The sequence below is a fragment of the Alosa pseudoharengus genome, unplaced genomic scaffold (genome assembly GCF_046254945.1).
Source record: "Alosa pseudoharengus isolate Yale_2024_CS ecotype anadromous, Long Island Sound unplaced genomic scaffold, YU_APseudo_1.1 YU_APseudo_1.1_scf_3, whole genome shotgun sequence".
In the NCBI taxonomy this organism is placed as follows: domain Eukaryota; kingdom Metazoa; phylum Chordata; class Actinopteri; order Clupeiformes; family Clupeidae; genus Alosa; species Alosa pseudoharengus.
This window is the reverse complement of record NW_027468718.1, coordinates 15,404,516-15,422,298: the sequence shown is the minus strand read 5'-3', so window position 1 is coordinate 15,422,298 and position 17,783 is coordinate 15,404,516. Positions and strand designations below refer to the sequence as shown.

The following is a 17,783-nucleotide window of genomic DNA, read 5'->3' as shown; positions in this document are numbered from 1 at the left end:
GCAATGACTTGCCATGCTCGATCTAAATGTGTCCATTCAATTCACCATACACAATGACCACTGTATACATGCAGGGAATATTCAGGCTTTAAATGTAGCAGCGATATTCGGTTTGCGCCAAATACCGGATTAAATTGATTGATGCCATCAGAATGAGTTTACACAACTCGCGCGCAAAACGAATATTGCTGTTGAAAACCGGGTTACTCCCTGCATGTAACTGCGGTCAATGACGCACTCCTTTTCGGCGATATCTGTATCTCTGTCGTTGTATGCATTGGTCGCAATTTTAAGACGTCTTTTCATCTGCAATGACTCCTGAAAATAAATTTGGCGCAAGTGGCATTCCTGTACGTCGGGTTTAGCCTACGTTCAAACTATTTTTCTGGTGAATAATTATTTCGGACTGAACTTGGTGAAGGGAAGTTTCACTAGGCCTATCGTAGGCAACGATAAACTTGATCATCATCTCGGGCTCGTCTGATCGGTTTGCTGCTGCCAGCCGCTGAAAGGCAGTGGGGAGAGGGGACATTTATTTCGGCCTATGTGACCACACTGTAATGCAACTACATCCACTCTGTTTATATGACGGGTCTCTGACCTCTCTCTCTCTCTCTCTCTCTCTCTCTCTCTCTCTCTCTCTCTCTCTCTCTCTCTCTGCAGCACACGCATTTTCAAATTTACTCACAGGCACTGGGCCACGGCCAATCAGAGGGGAGGTCCTGCCCTTCACTATCTGTGATTTGTTTAAACCACGATATTGGCCAAATATGTGTCTGTTATTGAACCAAAGGTAGAGTTTCAATACGGACACTTTTTTTTCTCTCTCGAATAAGGCGCACCGGTGCGACCTCCGATTTTTTTTTTTTTGTCGCACTTTTGAAAAATTAGGTCGCATATGCGACCAAATTGGTCGCACTCTGGAGCCCTGGCTCCTGGAAAAAAATGTTAGTGTAGAGCCCTGATAAGTAGCCTAAACTAGTCAGAGGTTATTATGGCCTGTCCAGTTTCAGTTCACATATATATTGTATTGATGTAGGCTTTTTAAAGCATTAACTTTCTTCTCAGTGTTTCCTCTTCATTTAGTGGTGCAACTGCTTCAGAATTAGGGGAGACGCAAAATATTGTCCGGAAGCATAGTAGCCTAGGCTAAATGCCCTCCGCTGGCTGCTGGAAATTGCAGGTTAAGAATAAACAGCAATGCTAATCCGCTCTCTCTACGTTCTTAAAGGAACCACACCAATTTTACAAAGGTCTCTACAGTAGGGTCACGTGTATACAAATTTATTCCACTGCTTGGTTGAATTTCCCATTGTCCTACGTAATTTAGAACGACCATTAACCGTATGTTATCTGCACACCTATGAAGTAGATCCATTTATTTGGCCGTCACGTTGCATCCGAGCTGTAAAATGCAGACGTTCAGAACATTGCAACATTGTAGCATATGAAGGAGGTGGCTTTTAGCTAGATGGATGACAGCAGGCTAAGTAAAAGCGATGTTTCAAAGCTAAAGTTAATCAGAATCTTGGGATACGCCCGCTTGACAACGGGAGAGATAGAACTAACGACTGGCCTTTGGCCGTAGCAACCATCCATTTAGAACTAGTAACGGCAGTTTGTCCTGTGAGTTGAGAAATTAGTTGATATGTGTCGGAAGAAATTAGTTCTACAAACAAGACAGTTTTAGCGATTAAAACTTTTAAATTGTAACAGGAAATGAACACAACGCAAGTGGCAACAGTGGAATAAGCGGGATAATGGACTCCACGGTGGTCTGGTCACAAGTTAATGCACTACGAGGTTTAAACTCCGCTTCGCGTCGGGGGCGTTTTACAACCTCGACCGTGCATTAACTTCTGTGAACAGACCACCGTGTCGTCCATTATCCCTTACATAAATACTGGTATTGGGACATACCTAGCTTCAACCAATTCGCATCACAGCTGAGCTGAGCTGACTGGCGGAAAAACTGCTGGCCAGTGACTTACCAACCACGTAATATGCTCTCTTACTTGCCCCAGGCCAACCAGTCATTGCTTATGTTGAACCCTGGCAGTGTTGTAGTAGGCTACATAAAGGGCATGTCCATCTAAATAGCATTTATTTATTTATTTATTTATTTATTGATTGATTGTGCTTTGCCCATTTCTCACTTTTGAACAAATCTAGGGGCAAAGCCAAATAAGTTTATGTGCAGTGTTTTGGTCCACTCTTGTGATGCTTCATTGGCCTAATGTATGTGTTATGTCTTGGTATTCCTATTGGTGGTGCGTTTGCAACCAGAAAAAGATCTGATCACTTGCAATATGCAATGAGGATGGTCAGTTAGTAAGATTGGATTCTGTTTGGATTTGGGCTGCAGTCTGAACAAGGCCTAAGTTACAGATTCTTGCAAATATTTGAATCAACATGGTACTGAACTGGTTCGCTTTTTCTGTACTTGTGTCACTAACTTCGATGCGCTTTGTTGACATGAACCACATTTTGATGACTTGCACCACACTAACTCTCCTCTCATTCTCTTACAGCATTATCTGCATACCAGAGGTACTACAGTTTACAGTCTGACTACTGGAAGGTGAGTTGTTCTCCCATCCCATCAGAAATGATGCCCAACTATGAGGGTTCTGTTCAGCTCCAGAACATTCAGTGACTTCACTGAGTTCTGATTCTGGCAGTTGTATAAGAACAGGTGGACGGCTGCGATCGTGGTTATGTAGAGATAAGAAGACCAGATTGGGGACTTGAGTTTTGGGCAAGCTAGATGGAGCTTCAATTTGAATAATTCTCACAGACCCTTTAGGGACCACTTACACTTGAAGGATATTATTGAGGGACTAGACGATTAAAACTTGAAGCTTAAAGTTCCGGAAGCATTTTTAATTAATAGTTTTAATTAACACAACACCATATATGGTGATTGTTTTTCTTTTTTGTGTGTGTTTGGCGGGGGTGGGGGGCAGTATTATTATCTTACATTAGGACAGTTTGGCCCATTTGAATACTTGGGTGAAGACGTCTGACAGTGGGGGAGCGATTGGAGCACTGAGGCTTATGGGGTGTGACAGTTCTGGGTCCCATGCAGCCATGCTGCCACAGCGGACAAGTCTGTTGCTGATTCAGTGCGGGAGAGATTTTGAAAATATTCTCAACGCTTCATTTCATACAGATGAAGTCATTAGATATGTAAATCTCAGATTCAATGTACAGCTTGTTTGAGGCAACTAAGAGAAATACATAAAAATCAACACCATAAAGTCAAGGGGCCCTATCGTGCAATTTTTTGCCATGCACTTTTATTAAACCTTGCGCCCAGGGGTCTGGGAATTACACCATGCGCTGTTTGAGGTTGCGCTGCTTACTGTTAAAGGGAATAATGGATGTCATTCTCATTGGTTTAAAGGATGTTACACCCAAAACACACTCATGACTGATTAAAGGCCTATTCACACCAAGAACGATAACTATAACCAAAACGATAAAAGCGTTCACACTGAACAACGATAAGCAAAGTCTCTCCTTGTGTTAATGAATGTGACGGTTAAAATTTGATGGGTTCTGATTGGCTATTAGCATTTTATCGTTCTGAAAATCGCTCTGAAAGTGATCCCCAACGATATCGTTCATGTCGTTATCGTTATAGTTTGTGTGAACGTCGTCATTCATATTAACGAGAACGATATTTATTTATAGTTATCGTTATCGTTATTGGTGTGAATGGGCCTTAAGTAACATAAGAACAACCCTTTTGCCTCCGGCACCCAGTGTTTGATCATAAACGCCATTACGTCATTATATTAGTGCATATGGACTGGCCACGCCTTTAATGTCTATAAACTTTGCGCCTCTGACCATCCGTTTCTGATCGCCAAGATGGTGCCCAAGGTTTTAAATGGTGTCCATAACCTGGGAATATTGCCATGTGATCAGTGAAGGTCTGCTGAATCACACAACTCGCAGGGTTCCCACTGGTCTTGGAATTTCTGGAAAGTCTATTCCAGACATGGAAAGTCAGGGAATTTTATAATTTTGGGGGCAAAGTCATGGAATTCCAGGGAATTTTGTTGTAGCAGTTTAAATTGCCAAAATGCATAAAAACAAATGTTTCCACTCAGAATTGGTGTATATCTGGTTATTAGCTTTACTGCTTGCTTGAGTAGTTTGTGGTTAGCCAAACTTTGTTTATTCATTGCCCATTTATTTATCTCCTGCTCTAAAAAACTAAAAGATTCTTGAAAGCTACATGCATGTGCTCAAATCTTTGGTCAGTATATTGAAAATTAATTTTTTTTTTACATGGAATTTTACATTTCACTTTGAGTGGGAACCCTGACCTCTTAAGGTAGGGACCAACAGATTGAAATCCACTGTCTAGGAGAAAGATGGGAAAGAACTTGCCAATTTGTCACCTCTTACCAACTTGCCCTTGGAATTTCTCCATGGAGGGGCGTGATGGTTAAGGAGCTGGGCTAGCATGCAGTAGCCTGAGAAGTTATAGGTTCAATTCCTGGCTTCTACCGTTGTGCCCTTGAGCAAGGCACTTAACCCCAAGTTGCTCCAGGGACAGTGTAATCCCTTGTAATAGAATTGACATATGTAAGTCACTTTGGATGAAGGGTGTCTGCTAAATGAATAAATGTAAATCTGGAAATCTGCTTCTCCTTTTTTGTATAGAAGGCTAGCTCCCAAATGCTGTTGTTGGGTCTGTACATAGATTTACCACAATGTCAATGGCCTAGTTAACTAGACTGGACCAGTTAAAGGAACTAAACGTGTGGTCGGACACCTCTAGTAGTGCTCAGACCTCCACAAGCATCCTGACATGTTGTGCCATCAAATTATGCTAGACTTAAACCATTTTCAGACATAACCTCCAGAGTATAAAAAGAGATTTGTCAAACTGAGGTCCGACCCTTCAGGTAATTCAGATATGATGCCAACCTGCTGACCTTATACTGACCTTATACTGACCTATGTGTGAACGACATATACGCACATTACAGAATCTCAGTGTGGTTGTCGAGTGAGGGGTGGGGACTTGCAGAGTTCGGAAGAGGCGAGAGATGACGTAGAATATATGCGGCCGCTGTCACAGTGCTAGCCTACTGTTTTTGTTTACAACAGGCAGTATGGGGGGTGAATACAGCGCGCTCGTTTTGAATGTTGTTGCAACAATGCAGCATATAATCTGTTACATCTGCAGCATCGATGGAAGATTGGAGTGTGACCTACCGCCGAAGAGATTACGACAATGAATGTCGTGAACAAATTCGTTACTGGAGAAAAAGAGCTGCAGTGCTTATACAGTTTGCCCAGCGTTAACAGCAAAGGAGGGTGTGGAGGATAGACCCGTGGACAATTCCAGTTTGGCTATCAATAATGTAACATTTTAATGCTTCATCTAGTATGTAGCAGAAGTGGGGACAAGTGTAGTTTTTATTCTGTATTTTACCTGGGAAACGGGGGCTGGAAGGCTTTGGTCACCCTATATGCATGTTGTGCCAACTGTTGTAAAAAAAAAACTACATTCTATGTACACATGCAGTTGTGAACTCTTATGTGATCTATTGCATGATGTGTCTGTAAATAAGCCTGAATGCACACAAAGCGCACATAGGCTAAAGAAAATCTATTGTGCGTAGGCTAATACTTGAAGTAGTCACGTAAGTGCGCATACTTGAATCTGACCTACAGTATTTGTATGTGAGCTTCAAATAAACACATTTATCTGTTTTCAACGTTGTTTGCATTGGAGAGAGCATGCACAAGCTTGTAGGCTTTATGGTACCAGCCAATTCAGTAACTCAAGACTTCAAGGCCATCATATACAACGGTTTTAAACAACAGACAACATACTAACGTAACGGTGAAGTGGTTTGTTTTTTCATGGTTTATTTGTCCAAAAGCATTCTCTCCCCCCATCCCTTGTCCCAATAATGGTAGGTGCCTTTTGTGGATACGCACCTGCTAACTAGGCCTACAGTCCATCAAACGTGTGCCCTCATTTCGTTGAATGGCAGCCTAAATGATAATCTGCCATTCACATGCCTTTTGTGTGCTCCTGCAAACTAGTCAAATACTGGATGTGCCTATTGCATACGTAAGGAGTTTGGAACAAAGTCCAAATGTGGACTTTGGGGTTTCTTCATTTTCTCTGGCTAGGCATTATTCATTCTCATTCATTCATGAGAAGGCTATCAATGAACACAAAACCGACCGTGTTGGCTAACATAATTTATTAAATACTCCCGTTATTGTCGTCAACGATGTCGTTGTACTGCCTTCTCAGCGCCTTCTGCTTATGATGATTTGGTCTTTTGGATTCCTTTGGCTTGCAGCTGCCTTGCGATGTGGTCATACATCAATGTGTTGCCGTTCCCTTGTGTTCCATCTCCACGCTGTCTCCACGCCTCATGGACAGTAGCTCTGTGATGTCTTTGTTTTTCCAGGTTGGCATTCTCGAAGATTTTCTAGACAGCACTATGACACTCCATCATGACCCTGGCCACTGGTGTGCTCCCGCCAAATGGACGCACGAAAGAAACGTTATAGTCACGCCCTCACGTGGTGTGACTCTTAACCGCATGTTCTTCGCTTCGTTCAGACACAGCTAATTTACATAACGTCCAGAGGAAATACTATGAGGGGAGCAGTAGAACAGCCGGGAAAGTTCGGACTTCCATACAGAGCTAGTGAGCGGAGCGCGGAGAGCTTTTTAATTTAGAGGCTGGAGCGGCCGCTCTGTTCCGTTCCAATTTCGCTCCGATACCGCTCACACCACGAGTCTGAGGCATGCCCAAATCCAAGACCGTAAAAAGATATTGGTCATAGGACGTTCGTTGATGAGGATGGAGTCACTAAACACTGTCACCAGTGAGTAAAGATTAATTTTGGAATTTAAGAAGACACCTTTTGCAGAAACATGAGTGTGCAATGGAGAGCAAAGAAAAACATTTTTGAATATGCTTCATATCAAGTAAGGCTGAAGTAAAACTTGGATACTAAGCCTGTATTCTTTAGGCAATTAATCCCACTGATCCCTTTAGTTTTGGGCTTGTGTGTATTGACGTTGCTAAGTTTGTTCGTTGTTGTACTAATGTGTTGCATTATCTTTTAAAATAAATGTTCTATGAGTGAAATTGCCGTTGCTCTTGGTTCGTTGGGATTTGAAGGGAAATTCCGGTATTTAGCACTTTGAGTCCCTTTTCTGCTTTGTTTTGGATGAACTAGAGTGGTGGACACCGAAATTTTGACGATTGGTCCTGTCTCGACTTTTCTGACTCGTTTAGAATCGCCTTTGACTAGTCAGAGTGGCTGCCTACAGGCATGCTCAAACGTGTCCTAAAACAACCCTTAACCCTTTAGCCGCCAGGGTTTAAAAAAAAAAAAAAAATTGAATTTTTACATCAACATTTCATAAGGCCATGGCTTGCAAGTGGTCAGAGATAAAGTCCTACTGTAAATGTGAAAATCATTGAGTATGACCAGAAGTTTATGAAGGGGGTAAATTTACTCATCTAATTTGCATATTATGACGTTACTGGATGGTAACCACCATGGATTATGCACATTTCAGTAAATACTAGATGTTGAACATGTTTGAGCAGTTTAACTTTTTTTTTCTTTTTTTTTTTTTTTTTCATTTCACCGACAACAAATTAACAGGAAAAGTCACATGTAAACCAACAATAGTAAACTATTACTATGATCACAAACCCTATTCTACTATACAATAAAGTAGCCTGGTCAAATCAGTTCCATATCGCGGCTGACTTTGAAGTTCTTCTGAGCCCTATTTTTACAACCCCTGCTGTCTATACCACGTCCATTACAGACACTATCATCACTATTGCCACTGGCACCTCTAGCTATTTTGGGCAGAGGGTCGAAATAAGCATGGTATGCTTAGTGGACACTGTCGCAAAGACGCACCTCCATTCACAGACGCTCCGTGACTATCAGTCAATAGAGGATCGATCATATTCTCCAAAAGGCAGATATTCTCCTTCAGAATCAGAATAGGTGAATAACAGATCCAAGACTTCATCACACGTGAATTTGTGCAAAACTATGGCCCGCATCGCTTCCGTGTTATGGAGGAAATGCACTAATTGTTGTTGTGTGTTTCTCGCGTGTTTTTCGCCACTCGTCTGCCAACTAGTGGTCAAGAATACAATTTTACACTGTACTTGCGTCTATCGTCTGTTTTATTCAGTAATGACGCTTGTCGCAATATTGCGACATGGGCAGTTAGAGGGTTAACGTTCGTTTTCAAAACTGTGCAACTCACCGAGTGGTTAGTGGTGTTCGTTGATGTTTCAGAACAAGTAGCGTAGCGAAATACAGTTTCTGTCGTGTTTTATTTGCCCTTTTGTAAAATCCCATTGATTTCTTTTGGAAGACTCATTGCACGTTCATATTACTGCGCCACCATCTATGCTTCAGGCTCAAATTGAGTGTAAGTTTATACGCGGTTGTGAGGTGTCTGAAAAAATAGTTCCACAATAGCAAATAAGACTGCTGGAAATCATACATTGCGCCGATATATTTGATTTTAATAATCAACGAACACCACTAACCACTCGGTGAGTTGCACAGTTTTGAAAACGAACGTTAAGGGTTGTTTTAGGATGTTTGAGCATGCCTGTAGGCAGCCACTCTAACTAGTCAAAGGCGAAACAAACCAGAAAAGGGACTCAAATTGCTAAATACCGGAATTTTCCTTTACGTTTTCTAAGGTGACAATTCGGCTTATAGATTATTTCTCCCTCTTTTAAATTGGAGTGAGCGTGGAGCGAAATTGGGCGGGGTGGCCTGATGTGAATTTGAGCGGAGGAGCGGCCAGGTGAACTGCCACCTGAGCGAGGAGCGGGATATTCGCACCGCTCAGCTCTGCTCACTAGCTCTGCTTCCATATGACCGTTTATGTTCAGATATACGGCACAACCGTTTAACATCCGCAGAACCTCCGGTCTTACACGTATGTCTGAAAACCCTATTACATTGGTGGGACTTGGTTGTAGTTTGTCCACTGATCATCCCTTCAGAGAGAAGTACTAGATGATGAATAGCTGATATAATAATAATAATAATCTCTCACCACAGAGCCACATTTTTATTGTGGTGATAAGACTGTTCCCAGGATTGAGTGGTGTGACCAATTAAAAACTCAAGAGTGGTAAATGCATACACACACACACATGCACGGACACTCGCACATGTACGTACGTACGTACACAAGTTCACACCTGCCTTCCTGCATTTGCACCTAGCTCTCACCAGCTCCCTCGAACACACATACATGCTGTATTTTAATGACCACAGGCTAATCACACCTCCAACTTTTTGCCCCCCACCCTCCCTTTCTCTTTCTTGTCTCTTTGGAGCTCAGTATTTCACCGTCACAAGAATGAGTGTGTGTGAGCGCATGCCTGCATGCATAGGTCGCCCTCCCTCTCTTTCACACACACAGATATGATGGTGAAGATGTGTTGTGTGTGTGTGTTTGGCCTGCCGGTCATGGTCTTACTGCTGATGCCTGGTGACTTTTAGCTGGCCGTTAAGAGCCTCAGTTCTGCAAACCGGTCTTGCTCTTTCAACAGTTTCCCTTTTTTTCAAGCTGTTCTAGTGGGCAGCTGCTAGTAGTATTTCACCTCTCTCCCTCTTACCCTCTCTGTCCTTTGCCTTTTTTTTATTCTCTACCTAATGTTGCTCTCTCACTCTCTCCCTCTCCCTCTCTCTTCGCTCTCTCTCTGTCACTTTCTTTTTTTTCTTCACTTCATCTTCCTTTCTGTCACCGTGTCTTTTCTGTCTTTCTCTCGAGCTCCTGTGTTTACTCCTCTGTCCTCCAACACAACTCCAGACCTACTGTCTCCATTCTTATTTCCCATCTTTGCCCTAGACAGTTGTGTTCTATCTGTCTGTCGGTCAGGTCTCTCCATTCCTCTCTCTTCTGCTCTCTTCCTGCATTTCCACGGCTCTGGCTCCTTCTCTTGATCTCCTACTTGGGGCACTGCTCTTTTGAGGCATGGAAATCACCAGCAATTGCTGTCATGGCTGTCTGCATCCTTACAGGACCTTGTCCCTGTGTCAGCCTAGTTCGTGTCAGCTCCAGGCTGTACCGTCCTGCTCTCAAGCTGGCTCACTAGGACAAACACACACACACACACACACACACACGCGCACACACACACACACACACCATATACTACTCAATCACACACCATATACTACACAATATGTACTCCTTAGTCACATGCAGACCAACAGAGTGTGTGTGTGTGTCCACAAATATTGCCCACAATACTCTATACCCTCAGATAGTTGTGTTTTGATGTATTAGATATATAGGTTATTTGTTTATGCAAATACAAATAATTGAATTTGGAATTTGTGGCTTCATTGGACACTACTGACCTGCGTGTGTTCCCTTAATAAAGTTAATGTTGAAAGGAACAACTGTAGACCTTACTCTGGCACAGCTTTGCAGCATGGCTATCACGTTATCCTACCCAGTGAAGGGTGTGACATCAGAAAACCAACAGAGGTTTGGCCAAACTTGGAACAAATCCCAATGTGCATTAGAAATGGTGTGTACGTGTTTGTGTGCCTGTCTGTCTTGACTGACCAGCTTTTGAACGATCTCAAGATGGAAATAAACGTGGCAGTCTCTGTGACGAACCTCAAAAAGCATTTGCTGTCGCCAAATGTCGTCTTCTGGCCGCCAGCATGCTAGGGCCATTCCTCACAGCAGCTGTCAGGCTAGCAACCACCCAACCCCCACCCCCCTTCCCCATATCATCCAACAGGATATGTGTGTGTGTGTGTGTGTGGCTGGTGGGGTAGTGGTGGGGGCTTGATTGATCTGTTGTCAGAGTAGAATTATTTGTTCGCTGATTAAATTTCCCATGTCAGTTGTGCACCCTCATTACTGAAAAACAAGATGTATGGCTGGCTGTGTGCTAGTGCATGAGAGCAAGACATGGGTTAACGGCGTGTGTCTGTTTGTGTGTATATAGTCCACATCCTCCTGAATCTGTCACTCCTTCCACCCTTGTCCCAACCCGTGTGCTACTGACCACATGGTAGAGATGATTGTCATTATCCATTTGCCTTTGCGGCAAATGCATGATTGAAGTGTGTGTTAGGGCTGGGCGATATGGACCAAAACTGATATCCCGATATTTTGGGGCTGATTGGCGATATACGATATCGATACGATATTGATATTTCAAACAGAAAGAGCAAAGTGCTTCATATTTTCACTCAACACAACAATTATGACAACACAGCCTTTTTTAATTATATTAATTTCAGACTGCTCTAACAGAGCTGTGCAAAAAAGTGTAAACAATAACATAGGCCTACAATAGGCCTACATTGTACTGCACAATGCAATAGGCTATTTTGGGCACAACAATATTGAAAAAACCTGCAGTTTTGTCACACAATGCAGTTTTTTTACCTGTAAGGGTTTGATAGGGCCTAGATGACAAGCAAATGTAGACTATGATGGCCTAGACATGTTATCAACAACAAAAAAAGTTTTTTAAAAATTAGGCTACTAAAACAACGTAACTCACTCATCAAGACTGTGATAGACGCTACCATCGTTTTGTATGCGTTCATTTTTGCATGTTCCGGTTCGTAAGAAAAATCCCTATGCACGATTGAATGGGGTTTCAGGAATCATAAAAAATGATGCCCTAACTGCTCGCGAGTCGCGTTCATCAGTGTATTTAAATTAACTAGGCTATGTACCAAAAATGACATTTTACCGTGAGTCGAAGAGCTGTAGCTGCTAAACAGTGTTGTAACTTAAATCTGCGTACAAAACCGCTTGGAGCTCCAGTGGAATTTTGATTTCACAACGAGAATTCTCGGTCTAGCCGTTGATGGGCCGACGGAATAGGCATCAGCACCAACCTCTGATCAAGGTAAACAAAATCTGACTCAGTGTCCGTCATGTTTGAAAGTTTGTAGTGCTGCGAGGGAGAACGTGCACACGCAAGGGGCGCAGTTGAGCAGAGCTGCGGCTATCTGAATGGTCTGAACACAGAAGAGCAAGTGGCTTTGATAAAATGGCCCATTATTTGACATAATACCGGTATTACGATATTGTCTCAACAACATATCGTTTTCAAAAATATATCGGTCGTAATACCGATATATCGCCCAGCCCTAGTGTGTGTGTGTGTGTGTGTCTCTGTCTGTGTGTGTCTCTGTCTGTGTGTGTCTCTGTCTGTGTGTGTCTCTGTCTGTGTGTGTCTCTGTCTGTGTGTGTCTCTGTCTGTGTGTGTGTCTCTCTGTCTCTGTGTGTGTGTCTGTCTCTGTGTGTGTGTCTGTCTCTGTGTGTGTCTGTTTCTGTGTCTCTGTGTGTCTCTGTGGCAGGCAGGCCTCTTTCTCTTTTGTTCTAGCAAAATATCCATACCAGTCCCCTTCCCATCCTAAATCCACACACACGTACACACACACATCCCACCTCCAAACATAGATATTTGTGTGGTCATAATTATAACAATGACAAGTTCTGGCTTTCATTGCCACCAGGCTTTCTGGCTTTTATTTGCTTTTGTGGGCTTTGTGTGCCGTCCACACTGTTGCATTTTCTCATGACTCCCCCCGCCCCCCCCCCCCCCTTTCTTTTCTGTTCTCCCTGTACAACTTCAGAGGAGGCAAATCTCTTTGAAGGCAGCAAAGCGCAAGGAACAGTCACCACAAGTCCCTGGCACTTGTCGTTTACCACACCATGTTTGGTGTCCTTCAGTTTTTAGTTTAGTTCTTTTTTCCCCTCTCTACTTTTCTTTTTCTGTCTTTTCTGTCTTCTCTTTTTCTTTTCTCCAGCTGTCATGATTCTGAGCTCATGCTATGCTCATGTGACCCAATATAACCTTGATGTTGGCCATGAATAGAAGTCCCATGTAGTCCAACAGAAAACAGACTTTTTTTGTTGTTGTTGTTGTTTTTTTTTTATAAGTTCGTTTGGAGATTGAGCCTGACCCTGAGGCTGATTAGACGAGGTCTAAACAGAATGTCCTCTCGTCATTCAAGCTACGCCCTCAGGCATTCAATGAAGTGTTTCTGCCAAAAAATGTCCCACCCACCAACTGTCCCACCACGGCTGATTCGTGGCATCTAGCCTGATGGCTGCTTGCTCGGTCCTGATCAATGGGACTGAGTTCAGTGGTATAGCAGTGGTTGTACAAAAGCCACAGAGGTTTTCGGTTAGCGTGAGCTTGGCCTGTTGACGTGAAACCCGGCAGTCGAAAAAGTTTCGATGGTTTTCTCGGTCTGTCTGCACGCACCACCCTACATGATTACCATCACAAGAGATCAGCTAAGTTTCGTGTGTGTGTGTGTGTGGGGGGGGGGGGGGGTTGATTTCTAAAAATATAGGCCTACTAAATATGATTGCAGACTGAGAGTAGACTATGATCTACTCCATTTCTAATTGGCCATAAAAAAATTAGTCTGTGCACGCGTCAGGGAATTACCCCGCATGCGTCTAAGTAACATTTCGAAATGCTGTTGCAGGTGCATCGGCCATGAGGTGGGTGGGTGTCCTCATTGAACAGAAGAGCCTGCAAATTTGATGTGCTACGCTCACATGATGAACCTTATTTAGGCCTATACAAAAATCCCAGCATACTTTACTCCATTATAATTTCGCGCTCTTTTTTTTCTCTCCTGAGAGGACTCTGACCTTAAAGGAGAATTCCGGTGTGATATTGACCTAAAGTGTGTTGAAACATGATACCGAGTGTGAACGTATGTCTCATAGCCCATCTCGGCTTGGCACTGGTAGTTTACTTACAAGACGATTTATACAGACAGTATCTTCACGAAGTTTAGCGTTTGCAGCCATCTTGAATGTAGTCACAATAAGCCGAGCGACGAGTAAGAATGAACAGGTATAAGGGATCAGATTCCAAAAATAATTCTGTGGAAATGCATGGATTCCAGTTTCTTCCAGTAGCAGCAACTGGCTGCAAACGCTGAACTTTGTGAAGATACTGTCTGTATAAATCGCCTTGTAAGTAAACTACCAGTGCTTTTTCAAAGTTCTCAATGTCTTGTTTTAAATGTCAGGGCCCTCGGAAGTCTACCTATGAAGTGCGGAGATGCGTTGAGCCTCGTAAATGGTGTAAAACAGTGATTTATTTCCATGGCTAGGCTGATGCCCGAGGCACCCCCATTGAAAAAGCTGTTGGTAGCATCGGCTAACTAGCGCCAGATTTCGGAGTGCAGGGGACAAGCCGAGATGGGCCATGAGACATACGTTCACACTCGGTATCATGTTTCAACACACTTTTGGTCAATATCACACCGGAATTCTCCTTTAAGGAGCGCAGGAGGCTCTCCTTTCCTTTTAATTAAGATGAGGCTCGTGTGTGTGTGTGTGTGTGTGTGTGTGTGTGTGTGTGTGTGTGTGTGTGTGTGTGTGTGTGTGTGTGTGTGTGTGTGTGTGTGTGTGTGTGTGTGTGTGTGTGTGTGTGTGTGTGTGTGTGTGTGTGTGTGTGTGTGTGTGTAGGGATGTAACGGTATGAATATTTAAACTCACGGTTATAGTGACCAAAATTATCGGTATTATTTCGGTATTATCACGGTATTTTTAAAAGTGTGTTCAATATGTTCAGGAAGCACTGATAGGCCTACACAAGCTAAAATAGTTTCAAAATGTGTCCCGTTCACTTTTTCTTGTTTAATTGGCTATGTGCTTATAACTTAACCCTACCATGACTTAGAGTTTGCTATTTCTGTTATTTGGATCCAATGAGTGAGACCAAAGTAAGTGTTTAAAATAAAACTTTAGGCTACTGTGTTCTCCTGATAACATGAGTGGAATGGATTTCATGTGGACGCAAACATAAAAAGACGCAGAGTGGTTAAATGATACAGTGCACGTTTTGCGGTGAAAATGTTCCGCCTTTTAAAATCAGGTGTAGCCTAATCAGAATCGCAGTTAAAACCATTAATTAGACAACAGAATCAGTAGGGTACCAGTTTTGTTTCATTGTACCAGGCCTACTGTATGTCAAAAGCAGGCTCGGATGAAGCTGGGAAGGATTAAACACACTGTTTCAATACCGCGGTAATCAACCGTGATAATTATGATATTTCAAAAGAAAACGATAATTGTTATCGTCAACATTTTTATCACGGTTTACTATTATACCGGCCATCGTTACACGTGTGTGTGTGTGTGTGTGCGCGTTCATGGGAATATGCTTTAGCTAGATGGGCTCTTCTCTGCTACTGTAGTGCGGTGTCTGTGTTTGAGAGGGATGCATGGAGAAGTATGGATGCAGCTCCAGGTGAGGCCCCACAGAGTGAACACATTCATATGCACACCGTGGTGAGACTGGGGAGTAATCTAACAGGGCAATCATTTGTCTTTTGGAGGCGTATGGAATAATATATATATATATATATATATATATATATATATATATATATATATATATATATATATATATATATATATATATATATATATATATATATATATATATATATATATATATATATACACGCACGCACGCAGTTCTGAACGTTATTTCCTTTCCACTGACTTCATGTTCTATATGATTGTACATGACTGACGTTGGCTTTTCTCCTTCTCTTTCAGAATGCTGCCTTTTTATATGGCCTCGGTATGGTTTACTTCCATTACAACGCATTTCAGTGGTAAGTTCCGCATCACTTGTCTATGCAGTGGAAACCCGTGCCTTGCATTAGACCTTTAACATCTTTGAACTTTCTGTAAACCACACAAGCCACACACCTCTGCATTTGGGCCCTATTTCACCATGACACTCACAAGCATGCTGGTTAGGCTTGGGCTAAATTCCCCCTTTTTTTAGAGTTGATGTACCTCTGGGTGGTGAACCACAAAATATTGTTTTTATAGCAGCGGTCACTGCTGAGTGACCCACTCTCTGCAGGGGCTGTGGTTATGAAAGCTAGCTAGCTGCTCAACCAACTGGAGCATGGACTGCTTCCTCCATATCTGTCTGTAGTGTGCCGTTGATATCCACCTTGTCCACTCTCAAAGTGATCATCTGTACTTGCCATAATAAGAGCGCCTTTTTACATCCACATACACAGAAATGGCCAATACGGTCCCACATCATTGTTGTCTTTAGCAACCGACGGTGTGTGACAAAATGTGAGTAATGCCTCGTCACTGGCGTGCTTCAATGGTAATTGCTGAATTTGTGATCTCAGCCATATTCATAGCCATGACTTGCACACCTGTTCTACAACAAAGCGATCTGGGCAATTGGACATGTTTGCTGCAACACTAGTATTTCATGTAAAGCTGAAACACGAAAAGGAGTTTTCATATTTGTGATCAGCAAACCTTTGGGTAGAGAAAAACGGCCTTTTAAGATGTAGGGAATGAAATGGCGATTGGTAAGTTGTTCTAAGTTAAAAAAAAAAAAAAGGGACCCAGTGTGGTCCTGTGATGCTGTGTGTGTGTGAGCGAGAGAAAGGTGGGAAGTGAGTTTTCTCCTTGAGATGGTGGTTCTTTTAAAATCATTACAGAATTTTCTTGCTGTGGATATGGTCGCATTGAGCCATGGAGTTCCACGTTACTGGAACCACGTCCGTTTGACTGCAGGGGGTGTTTGTGTGCATGTGTACGTGTACGTGTGTCAGTGAGGTGGGACTGGCAGAATCAGTTGGTTTTCTTTTCTCCGTGGAGCGGTCATCTGCATTTCTTTTGCAGTTCAGCTGCTCAGAGGTTGAGAGGACCATGTTCTAAGTGGTTGCTTGCCACGGATTTTGTCTTTAAAAAAAAAAAAAAAAGAATTAAATAATAAACAAAATGACCCGTTTTTCACCCTTAAAATCAATACATCTGTTATAACGAGCAGTGCCATTATAAATCGCTTTGTTTTGGCCTCTAGGCTCTCTGGGAAAATGAGCCTTTCAGTGTATTACCTATGATCAAAATATAACTTTCCTTTTCAGAAAATGCAGGTCAATTTTATGGGCACTTCGATGTCAGTAGCGCGACGTGCGCTGGTTAGCAAAGATATATGAGGTGACTCAGACTCGCTGTGCAAACCTCGATCGCTGTGCAGCCACGAAACAGTTAAAAACTGCCGGATCGCGCCAGGCTGGGAGAGACCCAACTCTGCCCCTGGAGCTATCGAGGTCACCAAAGCGCGAGGGGGCGGACCCAAGAGGGAGGAGTGTTGGGTAGGGGCGAGGTTTTTGGGTGGGAGGGTAGCTAGTGCTGTATGCTCGTGCGCAAACTATTCCCACACAATCGGGCCACGCTCTCCGGGTGGTGTAAAGATCGCCATTGATGCTGTTTCTTTTGCGCAGCCGTGGGCATTTCGTCCTTAGGCGAACTTTACTCCTCACTGCTTCTACTGCACGCACAAGAACAAACACACACACACACACACACACACACACACACACACACACAGTCCACACCCAGTCCAAACCCATAGAGGCCAGAGCAGCTCAGCGCACACTTCATAGCTCTGTGTGGTTGGTACTTGTCAAGTAATCGTTTCTCTGGTAGTCTCATGTGCTGCATGGTTTGGTAAGCACCTCTCCTTAAATGGTTAGGTTCGGTTAGAAGCCAGTAGATGTAAAGATTTTAACATTGAGTGTAAAATAGTTGTGTTTTAGTCTATGGTGGGAGCTGATGGAAATCTCCTTGCCTTGTTTATGCAAGGCTCTTAAATAGAGTTGATCACCTTTTTGAAATGAAACCACCTTTCTCTTCTGAGTCTACCAACTACCATTTAGTACTGTGC

General features: G+C 42.9%; 1 protein-coding gene across 4 annotated transcripts in view; it reads left to right on the top strand.

Annotated features, from left to right (window-relative positions):
* kdm6a (lysine (K)-specific demethylase 6A) overlaps positions 1-17,783 on the top strand; it is an 82,604-nt gene that overhangs the window by 10,863 nt on the left and 53,958 nt on the right. For all 4 annotated transcript variants that reach the window (XM_076263312.1, XM_076263313.1, XM_076263311.1 and 1 more), the window contains exons 4-5: positions 2,532-2,581; positions 15,632-15,690. In XM_076263312.1, the coding sequence (XP_076119427.1) occupies positions 2,532-2,581; positions 15,632-15,690 (109 nt within the window). The remainder of the gene's footprint in view (positions 1-2,531; positions 2,582-15,631; positions 15,691-17,783) is intronic.